Here is an 18,123-nt window from a genome sequence, read left to right as displayed (position 1 = left end):
TTTGGATATTTCTGTTTCTGCTCACCTTTAGTTCTCTGTGTCCCCATTTGACCTGTAAAATACACAAAGACAATCAAAACAAGATTGTCGATGGAAAAACAAAACTTTAACCGCTTTAAAAGAAAAGATTTATTGTAATAGACCAAACATCCATAACAAGGCAATACAGGCAACATGTATAAAGAGACTGCTAAACTTTATAGTGCTGGAATAAAACCAACAGCACTTTAATTTGCATCAACTCACTGCCCACCTTTCCTCAAGCTTGCAAGAGCAACGAGTAAAACATTTAAAAACGTATTTTTGCAGCAGAATGCATTTAATAATTTCAGTCAAAACCTCAGAAGTAAAATCGTATCAAACGGCAGTAAGCGTGCGGAGGTTTCACTTTCACAGTACAGCTGAAAAATGTATTAAAATATTAAATCTTGACGTACACAACAGGATAGCCATCAGGTGCAGGTTTTGCTGTATTTTAATTAATAAAAACCAGATCAATAATCCCATCATTCAACTCAAACTGACAGACTTCACACACACACACACACACACACACACACACACACACACACACAATGATTTTGATCATGAAATCAGACAAACTCGGGCTCACTGTCCCGGTTTCTGGTCAGGGGTAGTTTCTTTTGACACAGACGGGTCAGTGGAAACCCCGACAAGCTCAACATGGGGGAGAATGGGAAGTTGCTGCTGTTGTTGTTGTTCTGGTTCACGTTGAGCTCGGCCAGAGAGGCGCTCAGGTCCCGCTCTGCCGCCGTGTCTTCATCCGGTGGCCCGCTGTCCGGCAGCGCGGGCGGCTCCGCTGCAGCGTGGCCCTGATCCGCATCCTGTTCCGGGTCGGTTTGGGTCGCAGGCTGGCTGGACAGGTCCAGGCTGTCCCTGTAGCTCAGCTGGTCGTCGCCGTCGTCGTCGTCGTCCACGCTCACCTCGCTCTCCTGCTTCACCAGGCTGGAGGGGAGCGCTGTCCGCTGGCCGCTATCGTCCGGCTCCGAGTCGGAGTCGGGGAGCTGATCACTAGACCCCAGAGAACCCAGAGAACTTCCTAAATGGAGATAAAAGAGTCCAATGGATGCACAGGGGTCAGATGGTTTCATTGCAGTTTAACTTTAAGGCCAAATCTTACAGATAATTACATTTTTAGAAGTTTAAGAGCTTCCGCTTGGTGTTTGCCTCGCTATATTCGCTATATAGCTACAAACCTTCTTGGCTGGTTGCATCAGAACATGATTTGGTTGCATGTTTTTGCATACCTCTGCTTGCACGGTCGTCATCAGTGCGTCTGAGTTGGAACCTCTCGCCTCTCTCCATCAGCCTCCTCCTCTCTCTCTCCTCATTTTACTTTTTAAAAATAATCCGCTACAGAGCTTCATTGTTGGAACACGTTAACAGCTGGACAGCTATCCACGAGACATTTTAACTTAACACACGCAACAGAATTTGGGCGCAGTCTGGTTCCCCGTCTGTGCAGATAGAAACACCGTCGCACGCTTCTAGTGGGTCATGAGTGGTGATTGAGGGACTATTTTTTTTTTGCATGAGTCTCTACATTATTTTAGTGAAATCCTTCATAGTACACCTTTCAATACCATGAAGTCAATGAGAGCGAGAAGAAGATGAGTGAACTTCTTTTGATTCCCAGTTAGATCATTTTCAACAGTAGTATAAAACCTAGGCTTTATTAAAATTTAAAAATACAAAAACGTACCACATCCCTCCTCCGTCTTGTCAGATTCGGGTTTATTTGGCTCCTCGCTGACTCCATCCTCTTCTGCATCAGCGGAGCTCCCGATCTTGTCATCTGCAATACTGCCCTGGACCAGGAGGGGGAAATGAAGAGATCGTTATCAAGAAAAACAATGTGCGAAACATGCAAATCAGGAGGGAAAAGCTGTAGGTCATAACTCTGGATGTGCAGATGTTGTTAACAGGAAGAGGAACACCAGGTTTTATTCATGCTTATAAATTATTAGCAGCTTCTCAGTAAGACCATCCTTCATTGGTTAGAGCAGAACAGGTCAACAAGGGTTCAAGTTCTCTTCTGTAAATATCTTATTCCAAAAAAATATTAAAAAGATCTTTTTACCGGCAAACTCACACCCTAACAAAAATACACTAAATTTGATTTAATGATTAATATATTGTATTAGTAATAGCTGCTGTTAGACACAGTGGTGTAGTAGTATCTTGTCTGGTGGGTGCTGTCACACAGTGACCCAAAAGACACAATACAAATGAGAAATGACCCAATATTTGGTTGTGGCGTCATAAATCCACAGGACCATGAATCAGATACAGAAAATAATTCTTTGTTTATGTTTTCAACAGTGGCAGTATGTCAACAAAGATTTAAAATTAAACTTCAGGACTGAAGTCGTTTGAAAAACTTCAATTCAGTGAAAGTAGAAAATAACATTTAATACATGATGTTTTTACGGCCGTTGCCATCCATACCTGCTGGGAAGCAGTGCGAGAGGTTTTGTGGGTCTGAGAGGTTTTGGACTGGAAGATGGACGAGTAGAAGACAATGAGGGACTCCACGATGCGGGCCTGGTGGGGGTAATCAACCAGAGAGGACAGGGATATCGTGGCCCCGGTTGGACGGGGGCGCATCAGGGACGGACCAAACACAATCCCCAAGTTACTGGGACTCATCTTGTTGTCTTCCTCTAGCTCTGCAATCCTGGAGAGACGGAGAGAGTGCAAGGATCGAGAATAAATAAAAAAGAGCCTGGAGTTTTATCTTCCTAATTATTTGTATAATTACTGACCTCCGGAGGTGGCGGATTATGTAGCGCAGCGTAGCGATGTTAGCCTTTGGCAACTCCTTCAGAAGCTCCTTCAGCTTGTCCACCAGGACCAGGACCTCCGGGTCGGTGTCGGGGCCCAGATCCACCAGCTCCGGCCCCTTTCCCCCCGCTGGGTTGATGCTGTTCGACTCGGCCTCCTCTCCCTCCGGAGTCTCTGCTTCACCCTGCAGACTCTCCTTCGCCAAACCCATCAGACTGTTGTACAGGCGGAACAGCATGATGGGCTCTGGCAGCTGGGATTAAAGGATACAAGGAGGAGTGTTAGAGGGGCTGCATTATGAATGAACACACCATCTTTAAAGTATGGAGGAGCAAGAGAGGCGTGCAAATGACTACAGACGTTCTATAGAAGCAGATAAGTAAAGAGGTCCAGTGAGGGCGCTTTGTTCAGGTACAATAAAATGTTGCTAAATCCTACACACTGGACCTTCTAAGCATCCTGCGTTTTACTCTCGCGAGCGCACCTGTCTGAGGTAAAGCTTGAGGACGTTGCTGATGTCATGTGGTGAACACTGGGACAGCTCCACCAGCTCCTTGCCGTTCTCAAAGGCCTGACACAGCTTCTCCACGCGCGTCTTCACCCCGTTCACCCGGTAGATGCCCTGCGAGGAGGAAGCGGACGCTTTGAAACGGACCCGGTGGAAAATATTCGAAGAGACGTCCAACGGCGCTCGCTTTCTTTTCTCACCTTCATCTTGAGCGCCCGTCTCTCGATCTCGGAGATGCACTTGGTGATGATGAAGGGGATGCCGTCGCTGGCGCAGCCGGCCACCTGGGGGAAGTCCCTGCCGAACAGCTGCAGACGGCCCTGCAGCTTCTTGTGGCCGCACTGGATGGCCAGAGTCTCCAGGCAGCGCTTGTGACACGCCAGGAAACACTGCGAGGACGGAGAAGAACAAGTTTGACCTCGCCGGGGAAAACATCAGCGAGGTTTGCTTTGAGAGTCGGATGCAGGCAACGCGCTCACCTCCTCGCACTCGGCCCCCTGGAAGTAAACGTAGCTGTCGCATTCGCGGCACTTCGAAGGAGTCCGTAGCTTCCTCAGTCGGTGGGTCTGCGCCGCTTTGGACAGGCCCATGTTGCGGAAAGGCCTGGTGGACACCACCACGTCGGGATCCATGCCGTTCATGTCTGAAGACAAAAGACCCACGTCATACAGGAAGCTCACAGCCAGCAATTAGAAGAGTAATGAAGACGATGCGTCTCAAGTGGGGTCTTCCCCCCCCCCCCTTCTCAGTCTAGTCATGTTATTTAAATGTCACATCAAACAGGTGATTACGATCCGTAAATCTCACTTGGAGCTTCGAATGAGGTCACATTCCCGTCTTTCTCATCTGCGTCCTCGTTGGACGACATTGTCCCGGTGGATGACGTGCGAGCGATTTTACTGACGTCACCTAGATACAAAATACAGTTTAAATACTCGATCGCACATACCGTGTGCCTTTAAGTGGGAAAACAAAAACGACTAAAATCTCCGTGATGCTGAATTATAACTCACTTGTGCTGGCGGTAGGAGACTCTAGGCCTCCCTCTCCTCCCACGCTGTCATCGCTCACTGTCGAACCCCACGACTTGTGGCCCTGCCCTGGGGACGACGAAAGGCAAAGACATAAAAATCACTTTAACGCTGTTTTGTTTTAAATGTTCACTCATGAAATACGGAAGGCAATGAACCAAGAACTTAACAGGCTGGAGTTTCTCTTTGACAAACAACAGCTGTAGCATCTACAGCAGCAGCAGCAGCAGCAGCAGGCATCACTTACTCTTGCGGTTAGTCTCGGCGTCTCTGTTGTCTCCAGACGCCGCTTCGGTCTGGCTCGTCTGCTCCGTGTTGAAACTGTCGTTCCTCAGTCTGTGGCCGTGGCTGAGATGTGGAATTAAGAGGGCAATGTGCTTTGATTATTATTTTTTAAATCTTTTTTTTAATTTTTTTTTAGCAAATACACGTTAGCATTCTCTTGCCGAGCGTTAGACGAGAAGATTGATACAACTCTCCTGTCTGTACGCTAAAAAAGGGGAAGCTACAGAGGTTTCCAGTCGTTGTGCTAAGCTAACTGGCTACAGCTTCATGTTCATGTCTTCTCATCCAACTGTCTGCCGCTGCCTCGATCATTAAGTTTGTGTTATTGTGTGTCTTTGGTGTTTTAAAGGGTTTGTGTAGATTCAACAAAGTTACATAATATCAAGCAACATGGTGTTCTGCAAGTTAAAATTACTGTTTTTGTCAATGGAGTCTGGTAGCTTTGAAGACAGCTGGATAGAACCGCTTCAAACTGTCCAAGGTAAAGCGATGAAAATATTCTGATTCTGATATTTTTTTTTAAGAAGTTTTTCTGCTGCCTCCGTCCTCAGCAGTACATTGCTTCACTCTTGTCCATTTCTCCAAACTGTGGGCGTGCAGAACACCACCTTTTGTAGGTAATAAACCGACTGGAGACCTCATACAACCCCCCATCAATCAAATCCAAACTACCCCTTTAAAAAAAAGGTTTCAATTGAAAAGCTGGATCGTTGCGGCTCGGACTGAAGCTCTTACTGTGACGATGAGCTGGAGGGACAGTAGTTCTCGAACGCGTAGTGGACAGTCGGCTGCTCTGGCAGCTGCAGGTCTCGCACGTGGGCCGCGTACTGCTGGCCCGGGTCGTACAGCTTACTGTTCTCACACAGAGTCTGGTAGTGGACCGGCAAGGCTACCGTCTGCATGTGCATCAGCTGGTAGTACGAGATGGTCGCCTGGTGGAGGAAGGAGTTACAACCGAAAAGGATCAGGACAGAGTTTCTAGGCTTTAGAAAAAGGTAAGAAGTTGACACCAGGAGAGAGTGTGTGTGTGTGTGTGTGTGTGTGTGTGTGTGTGTGTGTGTGTGTGTGTGTGTGTTCTGACCGAGCGGAGGGTCTGGTCGCTCTGTTTGACGACGTCCTGCAGTTGTCTCAGCACTGTGACCTTTGTGTGCTCCAGCTCCAGCTGCTGAGTGGTGGCATCTGCTATACATGTCCGGTAGGTGGCCTCCGCCTCGTCTGACTGCGCGCACGCACACACGCACACACACACACACACACACAAACAAACATAACACACACATAACATTTTTTTTATTTGAAACTTACTTCCAGTGTTTGTTTTTCTGTGGCAGCCAGATTAAACATAACCACATTGAAAAACAACGTCTAGCTCTGGATATGAAAATCTTTTTTTTTTTTTACTTCACAGTGATAAAGCTCTGAAACAACAGACACAGCGATACAATAAAGTTATTAATGAGCACCTTGTTGCGAGCCTCTTCCTCCACTCTTTTCTTCTTCTCCACAGACTTGGCTGTAGATCCTCCTCCCTCCTCCTCAGCTCGGCAGGCTGCCGTTTTGGCCTTCTCGTACTCCTCGCAGCGGACCATGTAGACTTGCTTGGCTTTCCGCAGGTTCACCTCACACTCCATCTGAAAGGCAAGTCATCGCTGGCCCTTAGAATTTCTCAGCGCTACTTTGAGATGAATAAAAACAAACGCTTGCCCGCGTGCACAAGAGTGGGAGGTCGTACCAGTTTTCTCTTGGCTCGAATCCAGTGCTCCTTGATCTCCTTCCGTCTCTTTTCATGCTCCTGCTTACGCTGCATCAGCGGCTGCACAGACGAACACCGTGAGGATGGAGAGCATGAGCATGCATGAGTGACCGTCACACACACACACACACACACACACACACACACACACACACACACACACACACACACACACACACACACACACACACACACACACACACACGAGTCGTTCACGTTGCAACAAACTTTGGTTCAGTTTTACCTGGATGAAGGTCTGGGTGTGCAGGGTGGTGTTGGCCTGCTGCAGCCCCACACTCTGCTCCTGGTCCTGATCCAGAGCCACAGAGTAGATGGAGAAGAGGGGCATGTGGGGCTGGAGGGAGAGAACACAGACACGGAAAGAGAAGGTTTGACATCCAACGCAAACAGAGGGACGGAATGCCGCATTGCTTTAAGTTTATCCAAGTCGTTAACATTCGATAACTAGTGAAAGATATTCAGAGGTGAAATAAATGGAGGGTTTACGTGTGTTATGCTGTGTTTGCAGGACTGGTAGAGTCTCTGGAGGCCTTTGGAAAACTCAGTTTCTGGTCAAATAGAAGAAAGGAGGACACTGTTAGCAGAGCTTTTCTACAGCGGTTCATATACTACTGCTGCAACAGTAGAGTGCTGCAGGGATGAGTCCCAAAATCAGAACATTTATATTTATATAAAAAAGCAGATATTGTCTTAAATCACTGTTTAATCATAATCATTATAATTCATCATTTATCTTTTTTTTTTTTTTTAAATGATGTTATTCTCATCTTCTGTTACATAACCTTCGCTCATAAAATAACATAAAATAGGTTTCACCACATAAAAACACAGATATCAAGTAAAAAGCTCCATAAAAACATAAAAGAAATCACTTAAAAAGAGACAAAAACCATCAAACTGCATCAAAGGATATAACGTCCAATAATGAACTGAGCCTCCGACACGCCCACTCACCCAGCGAGGTCCTCTTCTCCACGTAGCTCATCAGGTCCTTCATGTACTTGGAAATGGTTTTGGCGTAGAGCAGAGCGGAGTCCACCCCTCCCTCGCTGTTCTGCAGGATCACGTCCACTTCCTCGGCTCTGCCTACACACCGACACACAAACACAGGTCACCGCACAGGAACAAGCGGTCCTCTGCTGCCACGACATTCAACCGTTTTCTGGTGATTAGGATTTGTGGGAGGCAGAAAAAAAAAAGTTTGCAGCCGAGGTGCGAAGATTCAGAGCTATGATCTCAGACATCCTGTGTTTTATTTTGACGAGGACTATTTGTTAGTCGCCGCTGTGTTTAACTCACGGTGATCAAAACTGCAAAATTCAAATACTGTTTTTTCTTTAGATTTTCTGTCATAAAAAGTGAGTTTCTGCTGTGAAACACATCGGTGTACCGCAGTCTTTACGTCAGCAGGGGGAGACCTACCAGACACACACTGTGTGTGTGTGGAACAACATGGGAACGTTTTCATGAACTGAATAAAGGTTGGATCGCCACTTCCTACTGTAAACAGATAACAGGGTACACAACAAACCTCTAAAAACAGCATTTTTTTCCTTTTACAAAAAGGGGAAGTGAATGGAGGGACAGAGGTATCACAGATATCAGCCATGAGGGACAGAGAGACGTGTGAGTGGAGGAGCAGCTGATCGGCCTACCCATGTCCTGCAGGTCGCTCCTGAACTGTCCCCCGTCTGCTCCCTGTCCCGCTGCAGCGTACAGGTTCTCCATCGACTGCACGGCACAGAGAGGAGTCATTACGGACAGACACGACGTCAGAGCTCGTCATCCGCTGAGGGATGTTTTTTGTTATTTTTACACCATCAAGTGGAAAGTTGGGAGTGGAAATCACCTCACCTACAGTCAGTGATCATTCTTTCTGCTGATTCGGTGCATGTTCTTTCCAGCTGTGAATCTACTAACGTACGTTTAACTATTCAAAATGTTTGCTTTCACAAGGTTTCTGAATGGTTGCATATGAATAGAGTAACGGGACTGAGCTTTTTAGCACATGGCATCAATGCTAATAGCATGAGAACACCTAGCACCTTTAAGTGGTCGACCAAAAACTATAAAACATAAGAAATCATAAGAAACCATTGAGGTAACAGGACTGCACGTTGAGATTGACACCATTTTCCGTATTTTTGTCATATTGTAAATATGACAGAATGAAAAAAACCTTGAAATACTTTTTATACCGATTCATACTGAAGCTGCTCCGACAAAGTACATACTGCTGTATGCAGTACTAGAAATACATTTGAGACTTTTTATGGTTTCAGGGGGACAGGACTGGACAGGAGTGAAAAAACTGCTGACATGACTAAACATGTTAGGAGATTTAAAAAACAAACGTGTATCTGTATGTCTAAATTGGACTTCTGATGTGTGTGTGTGTGTGTGTGTGTGTGTGTGTGTGTGTGTGTGTGTGTGTGTGTGTGTGTGTGTAGTAGCTCTGTATTGAACTCACCCTGCTCTTCTCAGTGGGCAGCAGAGAGAGCAGCGTGCTGCTGTCCACCTCTCCCATCAGCAGCTCAGACACACTGAGGAGAAACACAACACAGGCAGCTTTACACTGGGCAACATCAGAGACGTATATATATATATATATATATATATATATATATATATATATATATATGATACGAATGTGAGGAGAGGTCACGGTGGAAAACAACGAGGCAGCAATCATCATCATCATCATCCCTTTGTGTGTGAAAAATGACTGAAGATGACAGATTATTAAAAATAGAGGAAGGGACCCTCGTGGAAAGTCTCCACAGATACACATGTACCGGAGGAGGGATGAGATCAAATACGTTCAAGTTGAGTTACTTTCCTCTACCTTTCAGAATCCTGGTTATTGCCAAGTAAGAAGTAACAAATACAGAAGAAAATTACACTAAAAATATGAAAAAAAACCTATTAAAAACATGTTGTACAATATATATATATATATATATATATATATATATATATATATATATATATATATATATATATATATATATAGGGAACTTTTAGACGTAGGGTTAGGGTTAACAGATCCCTCATCCACTCCAGAAGAAATCCTTTTTAACATCTTTCATGTTCATTCAGTTATGTAGGCTAAATAACGGCGTCTCCATCTCGCTGTTTTTCTGTTCATGACATGAAAGTGAGTCGAGCAGAGGAAGAGGAGGAGAGAATGAGGAAACAGACACATCAGGCAGATTTCAACCGTCTCTGCCAGCTCACTTCCTCCTGAAGCTCTGTGACAGATGTCTAACCCCTGAAATGGCACAGACCGACATGTGATAACTGCTGGTGCAATGCGCTCCAATTACACACACAAAACGGACATTTCTCTACTCTGCTTTTACTTTTATTTATCGTATTATTTTTTTAAAGACTGAAAACAGAAAACACTCTTATTTTGGAAAAAAAATTGATTTGCCGGTTTTATAGTTGCCACGTTTAAATATATGCGTTTGGTCTGGATTCCTCTAGAAGAACATTCTAGTGACTCGTTATCTCCTCCGTCTGCAGCAATCTGCCAGGTAGTCAACAGCAATTTCAGGTTTTGGTTTTGTGTCATATGGTAGAAGAAAAAAAAAAAAAAAAAAAAGAACCACTTCCTGTTTTCGGCTCAGCCTCATGCAAATGTGTCACCATCGCTGCACTTTTTCTCTCCACATTCCCAACAACAGACTTGGTACACAATGAAAGACACACACACACGCGCACACGCGCACACGCACACGCGCACACACACACACACACACACACACTGAAGGTCTTTGGTGGAGGGACAGTAACCATGTCATACTACTTAAGGATTAAAAAGGTTGTAGTTTGATCACCAGCCATGTTGTGTGAAGGTGCAGCAGATACTCACTTGCTGCTAAAAGCAACTGCAATGGTTTCAATTGCCTTCTCAAAGTCCTTCTTATCCGCCTCGTTACAAGCTTCATAGTGGAAACCTGAAAAAAAAAAAAAATCACAACCATGCATGAGCTCAGGTTTCACTTGTGGTTTGAAATACAATTTGGACCAAATGAACTCGGTCACCTGCACATCAAACTCAAAAAAGTCAAAAAAAAAGTTGAAAAACCCCCCAGATGTGTAAATATTGTTGTACTTTAAAAGAGCAGCTTTTTCACTAAATTCCAGTTCATGGCTGAAGCAGATTTATTTATTTTTGTTCATACAACTTTGACGATCCGCTGTATAAACCCATTTGGACTGATGGATTCCCTCCCTTCCCCTGATAACATTCAGACGGTATAAAACTTAAACTATGCAGGGAAAAAAGTAAATAAACACAAATATAAAGCATGCAAAATAATCAGAGTTACAGTAAAAAAAAAAATTAATAAGGGCATTAGCATGCATAAAAACAAGCACAGGAAGGGAAAGCAGTAAAACGTGACCACAAAAGACAAATCAGTTAAAAATAGACCGAAGGCTTTACTCAGCCGTGAAGTCATCAGAGCCTGAAGCATCAACCCGGTCGCCGCATCATAACCTTGTCGGAGTTTGTGTCGTCACACCAAATAAAGCCGATGGTTGTGAGGATTTAAAAAGTTTTGGGAGAGCGAATCCCGACTGACCTTTGACTTTGGATATGAGCTTGCCGGCAGCAGTGAGGATCTCCACGGTGTTGAGCAGCGGGTAGGTGTTGATGACCTGACGCAGAACCCGCAGGACCTCCCCCAGGCACTCGTGAGCCACGGGCCGCTGACTCTCCCTCTTACCTGGACGAGAGGGAGGGAGGAGGACAACTACTGTTTAGTTCAGCACAGTCTGAAAATGGAACATCAGCGACTGATGGCGCCTTTCAGACGGGCAACCAATCACAGCAACGTTAAATCATCATTTTATAGACGGGGGTCAAGTCGCGATCCTCAGATGTCAGAAACGGGGCGGAGCCAGACGTGAAAATGGACAGAATGTGACATGCAGTGGTGCCATATAAAGCTGCAATACAGGCGAGAAAACATCCATGCTGATGCTACACCTATCAGACCCAGATCCTCTGAGTCCACCACTCAGCTCAAAACCTAAAAGGGGGGGGGGGGGGGGGGGGGGTCCTACAGCAGCTCTATGCACTATTTTTCTGAGCCATTTGATAGTTGGCTGCCGAAAAAAATCTGTACGTCATTTGGGAAAAACACTCATCCTGTAGAACCCTCATCCTATTTTACATCTAATTGTTCTCAATTCTGAAACCATAACACAAACAGCCGTGTTCAGTTTTTGCGTGGATTAAAAAGGGATTTTGTTCCCTTTAGACAGAGCCCGGCTAGCCGTGTCCCCTCGTTCCCAGTCTTTATGCTAAGCTAAGAGGCTACCGGCTTCATATTCGCCACACAGATGTGAGACTGGCATCGATCTCATCGTCTTAACTCGCTGCAAGACAGCAAATGAACGTCGACGAGTGTTCCTTTAAAAGTCAGTGTTTCAACCGTTTCTGCGTAGCGGATGGAGACGGACAGTCTGAGCGCAAACGGTAAGGTCAGCGAGAACAAGTCCAGAGTGACAGACGGGTCAAAGCTCCTCTGCTTTGATGTCACTAGTGACACATTTGCAGCCTGTATCCTCATTTCCTCCCACACACACACACACACACACACACACACACACACACACACACACACACACACACACACACACACACACACACACACACACACACACACACACACACACACACACACACACACTCTAGCTTCGTGAACTTTGTTTTCTGTCTAATGTTGCAACCTCATAAGGCAGCTCGCTCAGGGAGGAGGCCAGAGGGCGGCCGATCCTCCGTCCTCCCACAAAAAGTGTGTCAGCGTGTCTGAGCTGCAGCGGAGACAATAAGAACACAGTGACCTGAACGTCACGCCGGAGGGGGGGGGGGGGGGGGGGGGGGATGTGGTTTTCTCTATTGTTGTGCAAGATTAGAAACTAATTATGGTGCGCAACATCTGCTTTCTGCAGCTCACGAACAACAAAAAAAAAAAAATCACTTTACTCTCAACTCGGTTGGTTTAATGTTAAAAGAAATTAAAAAAAAAAAAAAAAGAGCGAGAGCTAGAGGCTGCTCCAGATGAAGTGGAGCGTTGGATCACAGAGGGGAGGACACGAGGGCAAAACTCTGATTGTGCTGCTGATTAAAAAAAAAGGGCGAAGAGGAGGCGTCACGTCGCTGCAGACAGCCCATCGGAGGAGGAAGTGTGGACGAGGCCCTTCTGTCGGAGGCCATCCATCATGGCTTCCTGTTTAGAAAGCGCTCTCTGGTTGGAGAACAAAACGGAACAGGAGCCAGATAACGGCAGTTTCATCTGAACCACAGAACCCTTCCCAACCTTAATGACGTCAAACTCAGACGTGAGAAAGCTCATTTGTTTCAGCAGGTGGAGTCGACTCTGAGGTGGTTGCATTTAACTCCAAGGAGGAAAGGTTTAGATGTTTCGCCATTTTTATGCGTGTGTGTGTGTGTGTGTGTGTGTGTGTGTGTGTGTGTGTGTGTGAGGCTGCAGTAAACAAGAAGCCGGCTTCCTGCTGGAGACAAGAGTGCGGTCGACTCTGTGAGCGCAGCGGAAACGCAGCCCTTCACTTGGAGAGAGAGGACGCTCACAGAAACTTGTTCACTCGCTTGTGCAAGGTAGCTCCTCCTCCTCCCTCCCACCCCCCTCCACACACACACACACACACACACACACACACACACACACACACACACACACACACACACACACACACACACACACACACACACACACACACACACACACACACACACACACACACACACACACACGTCGGTGAACACGACTGACGCAACATTGCCAAAAAAACGGTTTTGTGGACACTTCATGTCCTCTTTGTGTGTCAAAAAGGGCCTGGAGCTTGAAACGCAAAAAAGGGGAAGAGGCCAAACTGTATTGTTCCTTCTACACATGAACACAAGAAACAGTCGTCCTGTTCACACCTGGAGTGGACGGATCAGAGTACATTCAGATCACACCTGGCTTCAGAATGAGTCTCCAGTCACCACTCGTGACTAAATCTCACTTTATGCAAATAGTCACGTCCATCATTCTCTGATGGCAAAAACCATATGCAGAATGTGTCATTTGGGTTTTTATTTTAGCAGGCAGCGATGCACTTCCTGTGTCAAGTCTGCCGGAAATTGAAAGAAGAAGAAATGACAACGACGAAGACCGGGTCCATTCGATGGCGTGTGCCAAGAGAACCAAATCGCAAAAGATGTTCGAAGCACTCGTAATGATTCTCTGTGGACTTTTCGAGATTTCCAGATGTCGTGGACAAAGCCAGTAAAACCGATTTGAGAAGACAAGTGGAGATGAGTGGAGACGAGTGGAGACGATTACTGATTTTCTGTATTCATCGGGGACACATGACGTGTTGTCGAGCGCCTCCCTGAACACCTCATGAAGTGGTGTGAGCGATCGGATCGCAACGCGTCTTGGTGGTCGTTTACACTTTTATTTAGCGCTGTCCCCTTCTGCTCCGATTGGCTTTTAAAAACCAAGCGGGTCAACGGGGGTCTATTTTTTTGTCCTCGCGGTGGTGAAAGCGAGAATTCTTCACGTCTTCAGTTTTGCGATCGCAGCACGGAGCATTTGGCTCAAACCCAAAACAACCAATCGAACCCGTTTCTGTGTCTTTTGGCAAAAATGCACCAGCTGACGAGACAGACAGGAGCCCAACTCGTATTGACGGTAAATATTTGAGACCTTCTGAATCAAAACATGAGGTCATTGTTTCGTTTTTGTGACCGCTGGACGCTTTTCAGAGACACTACAGGGGAAGAAACGAACAAATAGCCTCATGAAACTTCCCAAATTAAGATAAATATCTTTTTTCATTACAATATTTCAACAAATGTATGTTTTCAATGTGCAAATGAGGCATTATCTTATTAAATAACAGCTAATAATTCTTTTATTTTGTTGACATAAGAGTCAAATGTTTTTACAGAACGAATTTTGAATATCTCTTGTTTTTAATCGCTCCATAAATCAGAAAACACTGTAAAAAAACGTTAAAAAAAAAAGCTAGTTTTCGTCTTTTTTTTCCGTCCCACTAACCTTCAGCCATCACGACATCCTTCAGCTTCTCCACGGCCTCGGCGAAGCGCGCCACGTCCCTCAGCAGGGCCGGGATGTCCTCCACCTCGATGGCGGTGCTCTCTGGACCGTCCGACGGCGTCGTCGGGGTCAAGGCCCCTCTGCCCTGGCCTTTAGTGAACACCCACGACTGGAGCGGGAAGCCTGAGGCGGCGCGCAGAACAACACGTTTCATTTCAAACAACAAACATTTTACAGCGCGCTAAATATTTAAAGGAATATTTCGACCACGCTCACGTGTGTCTGTTTAATACTGTACAGGGATAAACAGACTTAAGTTTAACGTTACACAGAGGTGTACCTCCAGATATCACTAATTAACGCTTCATATTTATTTATTCATTTATATCGAATATTACAAGAAATACTTACAAAACCGAATGGGAAAACTGCAAATTTGGTTACATTTGGTACAAGTTAAAGAAAGCAGATATGACATGTTAGACAGCGAGCTTTAGAAAGGTTCCCGGTGGAAGATTTCGCTACCTTTGGACAGAGCCAGGCTAGCCGTTTCCCTTCGTTTCAAGTCTTTATGCTAAGCTAAGCTAACCGGCTGCTGGCCGAGGCTTCCAAAAAATAATGAACGGGCGAGAGCGGCGTCGATTATCTCATACGACTCCTCCAAAACGGGAATAAGCATATTTCTCGACGCGTCAAAACTATTCTTTGCTGCTCTTCTCTGTTTGATATCATTGTGACTTTAATATCTTTGAATTTTAGACAACTTGAGAATGTCTCCTTTGAGACAATGATTCTCAAGACAATGATTCCACGGATCGTTTTTTTGTTTCTACGTTTTGGAGACTAAACAATGTGTCGAAATAAAATGATCAACAAATCAAAATTGGTAATGCAAACTACCAAAAGGTCAAGGCTTCAAAAATCTATGTTTCCACTCAAACTTTTCAATCATGCTGAAGTGAATTTAGAATAAATTGAATGAATTTGTTCTGGATTCATTCACTTGTAGGTAGACGTTATTTTGTGCACTGTACTCGTCCAGATTTGTCTTTCTGTTTTCATCTCAGGTGTGGATTTCTGCATATTTCACGAATGCTTTGAACCAGACCTGCAGCGCTGGCGTGTCGGCTCAGCGCCGTCGGCCTCTTCAGGGTTGCCACGGGCGACGGGCAGCCCACCCCTTGCATCGCCGCCAGCTTGCAGTGCTGGACGCTGGGGGTGCCGGGGCAGGACGCGGAGGGGTCCTGCGGCCCGGCGGACGTCGGGGTGAGAGTCGAAGAGGACGAGGAAGAGGACCAGGGCGAAGAGGAGAGGGACGCATCGCCCGCATCGTTCCGAGGCTTCTCCTGCAGGATGGACAGCTGGGAGACGCACAGGAAAGAGAAGACAAAACATGGTCAAGACGATCACATGATCTTCACGCTTTCCAGCTCAACCCTGACGGCGTGAGGGCGCCCGGCGTTTCACCCGTCTTCTTCCCTTCTGTGGACTCTATAAAACACAGCGGCGCTTGTTGTTGGTAAACACACGTGGAGGCTTTCACAAGATCCTGCGTTACGTTGTGCAACACTTCCTGACTCCGAGGCGCAGTCGGGTGTGGCTGCCAGAGCAGAGCATAGAAAGGACATGTTCTACTGTTTGGAATAAGAGAAATTACCTTCAAACAGGAGATAAAAAAAAAAAGGAAAAGTTGTCTTTTTTTTTTGCATCTTATAGTAGACTACAGGTACAGTTAAGGGCCTGACAAGTGATTCTCTGGCGACGCACAAACACAACGTGCATACACACTCATCAACATACCTGCTTAAGCCAGACGTTGTGCTTCTTGGGCAGTATGTCCAGCCTGTCCTTGCCCTTCGCCTCAGCTTTCTTAACTCTCTGACTGGAGGCGTAAGGGTTGTAGCTGCTCTTGCCCCCCCGTTTCAGCATGCTAACCCCCCCCCCCCCCTCACCCCCTCACCCTCTTACAGCTCAGTCCCCATTCTAACTAAAAGCTCACTAAAAAAAAAAAAGGCCCCTCTTGAAACTGACACACTGCAGGTCTGGGAACAGATGAGTCAGCCTGCAGTCACAGCTGAACTCATGCATAAAGTTTGTTCCGCACAGTTATCATAAAACCTAAACCAAAACTTAGAAATCTAGAACTTATAGTTGGTGTCCGGAGCCCTCTCTGCAGCCTGTCCCCTCCAGCTCAAGGTCATCTGACACACACACACACACACACACACACACACCAGCAGAGTGAGCAGCAGCGCGCGCGTCTCGCACAAGGAAACCAGAAGTGATGCGCTACTCACAGACGGGGCGCTGCTCGGCGGCCCGGGGCTTCCTGCTCGGCTCTTCTTCGAGATGGAGGGCGTCTTGATCAATTCCCGTTTCTTCCTGGCGAACATCTTCAGCGTACCTTTGCCGTCCATCCCGACTTCTTTGAGTTTGACGCGCAGCCCCCCCACCCACCCCCCGACTCGCCACTTGTGCGCTCTGCTGCTGCCGCCGCTGCTGCTGCTGCTCGCGCTCAGCGGACCCTGCTCGGTGCCATACGCGCCGACGTGCAGCCACGCTAAGTGTCCGTCTGTCTTCCTCCTGTCGCTGCTGCTGCTGCTACTGTCGCACATCGAGCCGCGCAGGCTCACTGGCAGAGAGACAGACAGCTCGCCGCGTGCGCTCCCGGCATCCGCTCTGCGCGCGTGCGTTCAGTTTCCCTCAACGGAGGAGGAGGCGGAGGGACACGCGGGTGATTAGATACGACTTTTTAAAACTGTGGGGGGTTTTCTGGAGGATTAATTGCGTTTAAATTACACTCAATAAACTGTATTCCAGAACTTTAAACTATCTCATTAATTCAAAACTAGCTTGAAAGGAGATGTAACTGCGTCCTGACGCAAAAGCCAAACACAAACAAACAACCAGCCGCTGCTTTGTTGAGATTCACAGTCATCAGTTCATGCTTCACACACGTGTGTGTTTCCAACATGTGACCTGAAGCTTTTCACGGTGTCCTTCCGCCTCCGCGTGCACCTGCTCCAGACATCAAAATTAAAAAAATAAATAAATAAAACTGGAGAGATAGATTGTAATACATGTGTAAGGTGGAGAGAAATTAATTAATAACAATAATTGAAGTGTTTGCATCCTCGTCTTGGTGCGAGTAACATATTAATTGTATATTAGATTATTTTATAAACATGGAATATTTAAAAAACTGCATTAAAGACTATTTGAACACTACCACTAATGCTAATTCATTGGTTGATGCAAGTATATCTTTTTATTACATTTTTTTAAACAGCTGATAAAATGGAAAAACTCAAAGGATAACTTCATTTAGAAAATGGAGACCTGTTCAGATGTTTACAGCTAATACATGTCTATCATATTCACAGATGTTTTTAAAAGTAAAATCTTTAAATACTGTGAATTCAGTAGTATTTAGCAGTGGTTACGTTTTGGTCCCTCATCTCTTGAGTTGATGACAATAAAACAAACCACTAAATCAATTGAAACTCTATTTAAAGGTATATTGGCTCTGAAATGTTGAGCGCAACATCAAACTGCAGTTTAAATACTATGATCTCCTCTGACCACCAGAGGAGCGATGAAATCTGAAGAAATAAGAGAGTAAATATGTAACGTGAC

The 18,123-nt window shown here is 45.8% G+C and overlaps 1 protein-coding gene across 2 annotated transcripts; it reads right to left on the bottom strand.

The window, feature by feature from the left end:
- Nucleotides 1-111: 111 nt before the first annotated feature.
- arhgap45b (Rho GTPase activating protein 45b) lies at nt 112-16,938 on the bottom strand. Of its 2 annotated transcripts, none has more exons than XM_068702394.1 (24): nt 16,785-16,938; nt 15,596-15,848; nt 14,488-14,670; nt 10,996-11,139; nt 10,281-10,365; nt 8,874-8,946; nt 8,059-8,134; nt 7,358-7,489; nt 6,890-6,951; nt 6,627-6,737; nt 6,362-6,442; nt 6,093-6,260; nt 5,711-5,848; nt 5,365-5,561; nt 4,592-4,692; nt 4,327-4,413; nt 4,121-4,222; nt 3,793-3,956; nt 3,514-3,702; nt 3,290-3,427; nt 2,787-3,058; nt 2,470-2,698; nt 1,724-1,829; nt 112-1,060 (listed from the first exon to the last, which is right to left on the bottom strand). In XM_068702394.1, exons 1-24 carry the CDS (start codon nt 16,902-16,904, stop codon nt 594-596), a joined length of 3,678 nt encoding a protein of 1,225 aa, XP_068558495.1. In that variant the 5' UTR covers nt 16,905-16,938; the 3' UTR covers nt 112-593. The 2 variants fall into 2 exon arrangements, with proteins under 2 accessions (XP_068558495.1, XP_068558496.1); XM_068702395.1 differs by lacking the exon at nt 16,785-16,938 and adding an exon at nt 16,288-16,445.
- Nucleotides 16,939-18,123: the final 1,185 nt, after the last annotated feature.

This window comes from Cebidichthys violaceus, unplaced genomic scaffold, assembly GCF_023349555.1.
Source record: "Cebidichthys violaceus isolate CVI_PGR_0920_01 unplaced genomic scaffold, fCebVio1.0.p SCAF_84, whole genome shotgun sequence".
NCBI classification, from domain to species: Eukaryota; Metazoa; Chordata; class Actinopteri; order Perciformes; family Stichaeidae; genus Cebidichthys; species Cebidichthys violaceus.
This window is presented reverse-complemented; position numbering and strand designations above follow the sequence as displayed.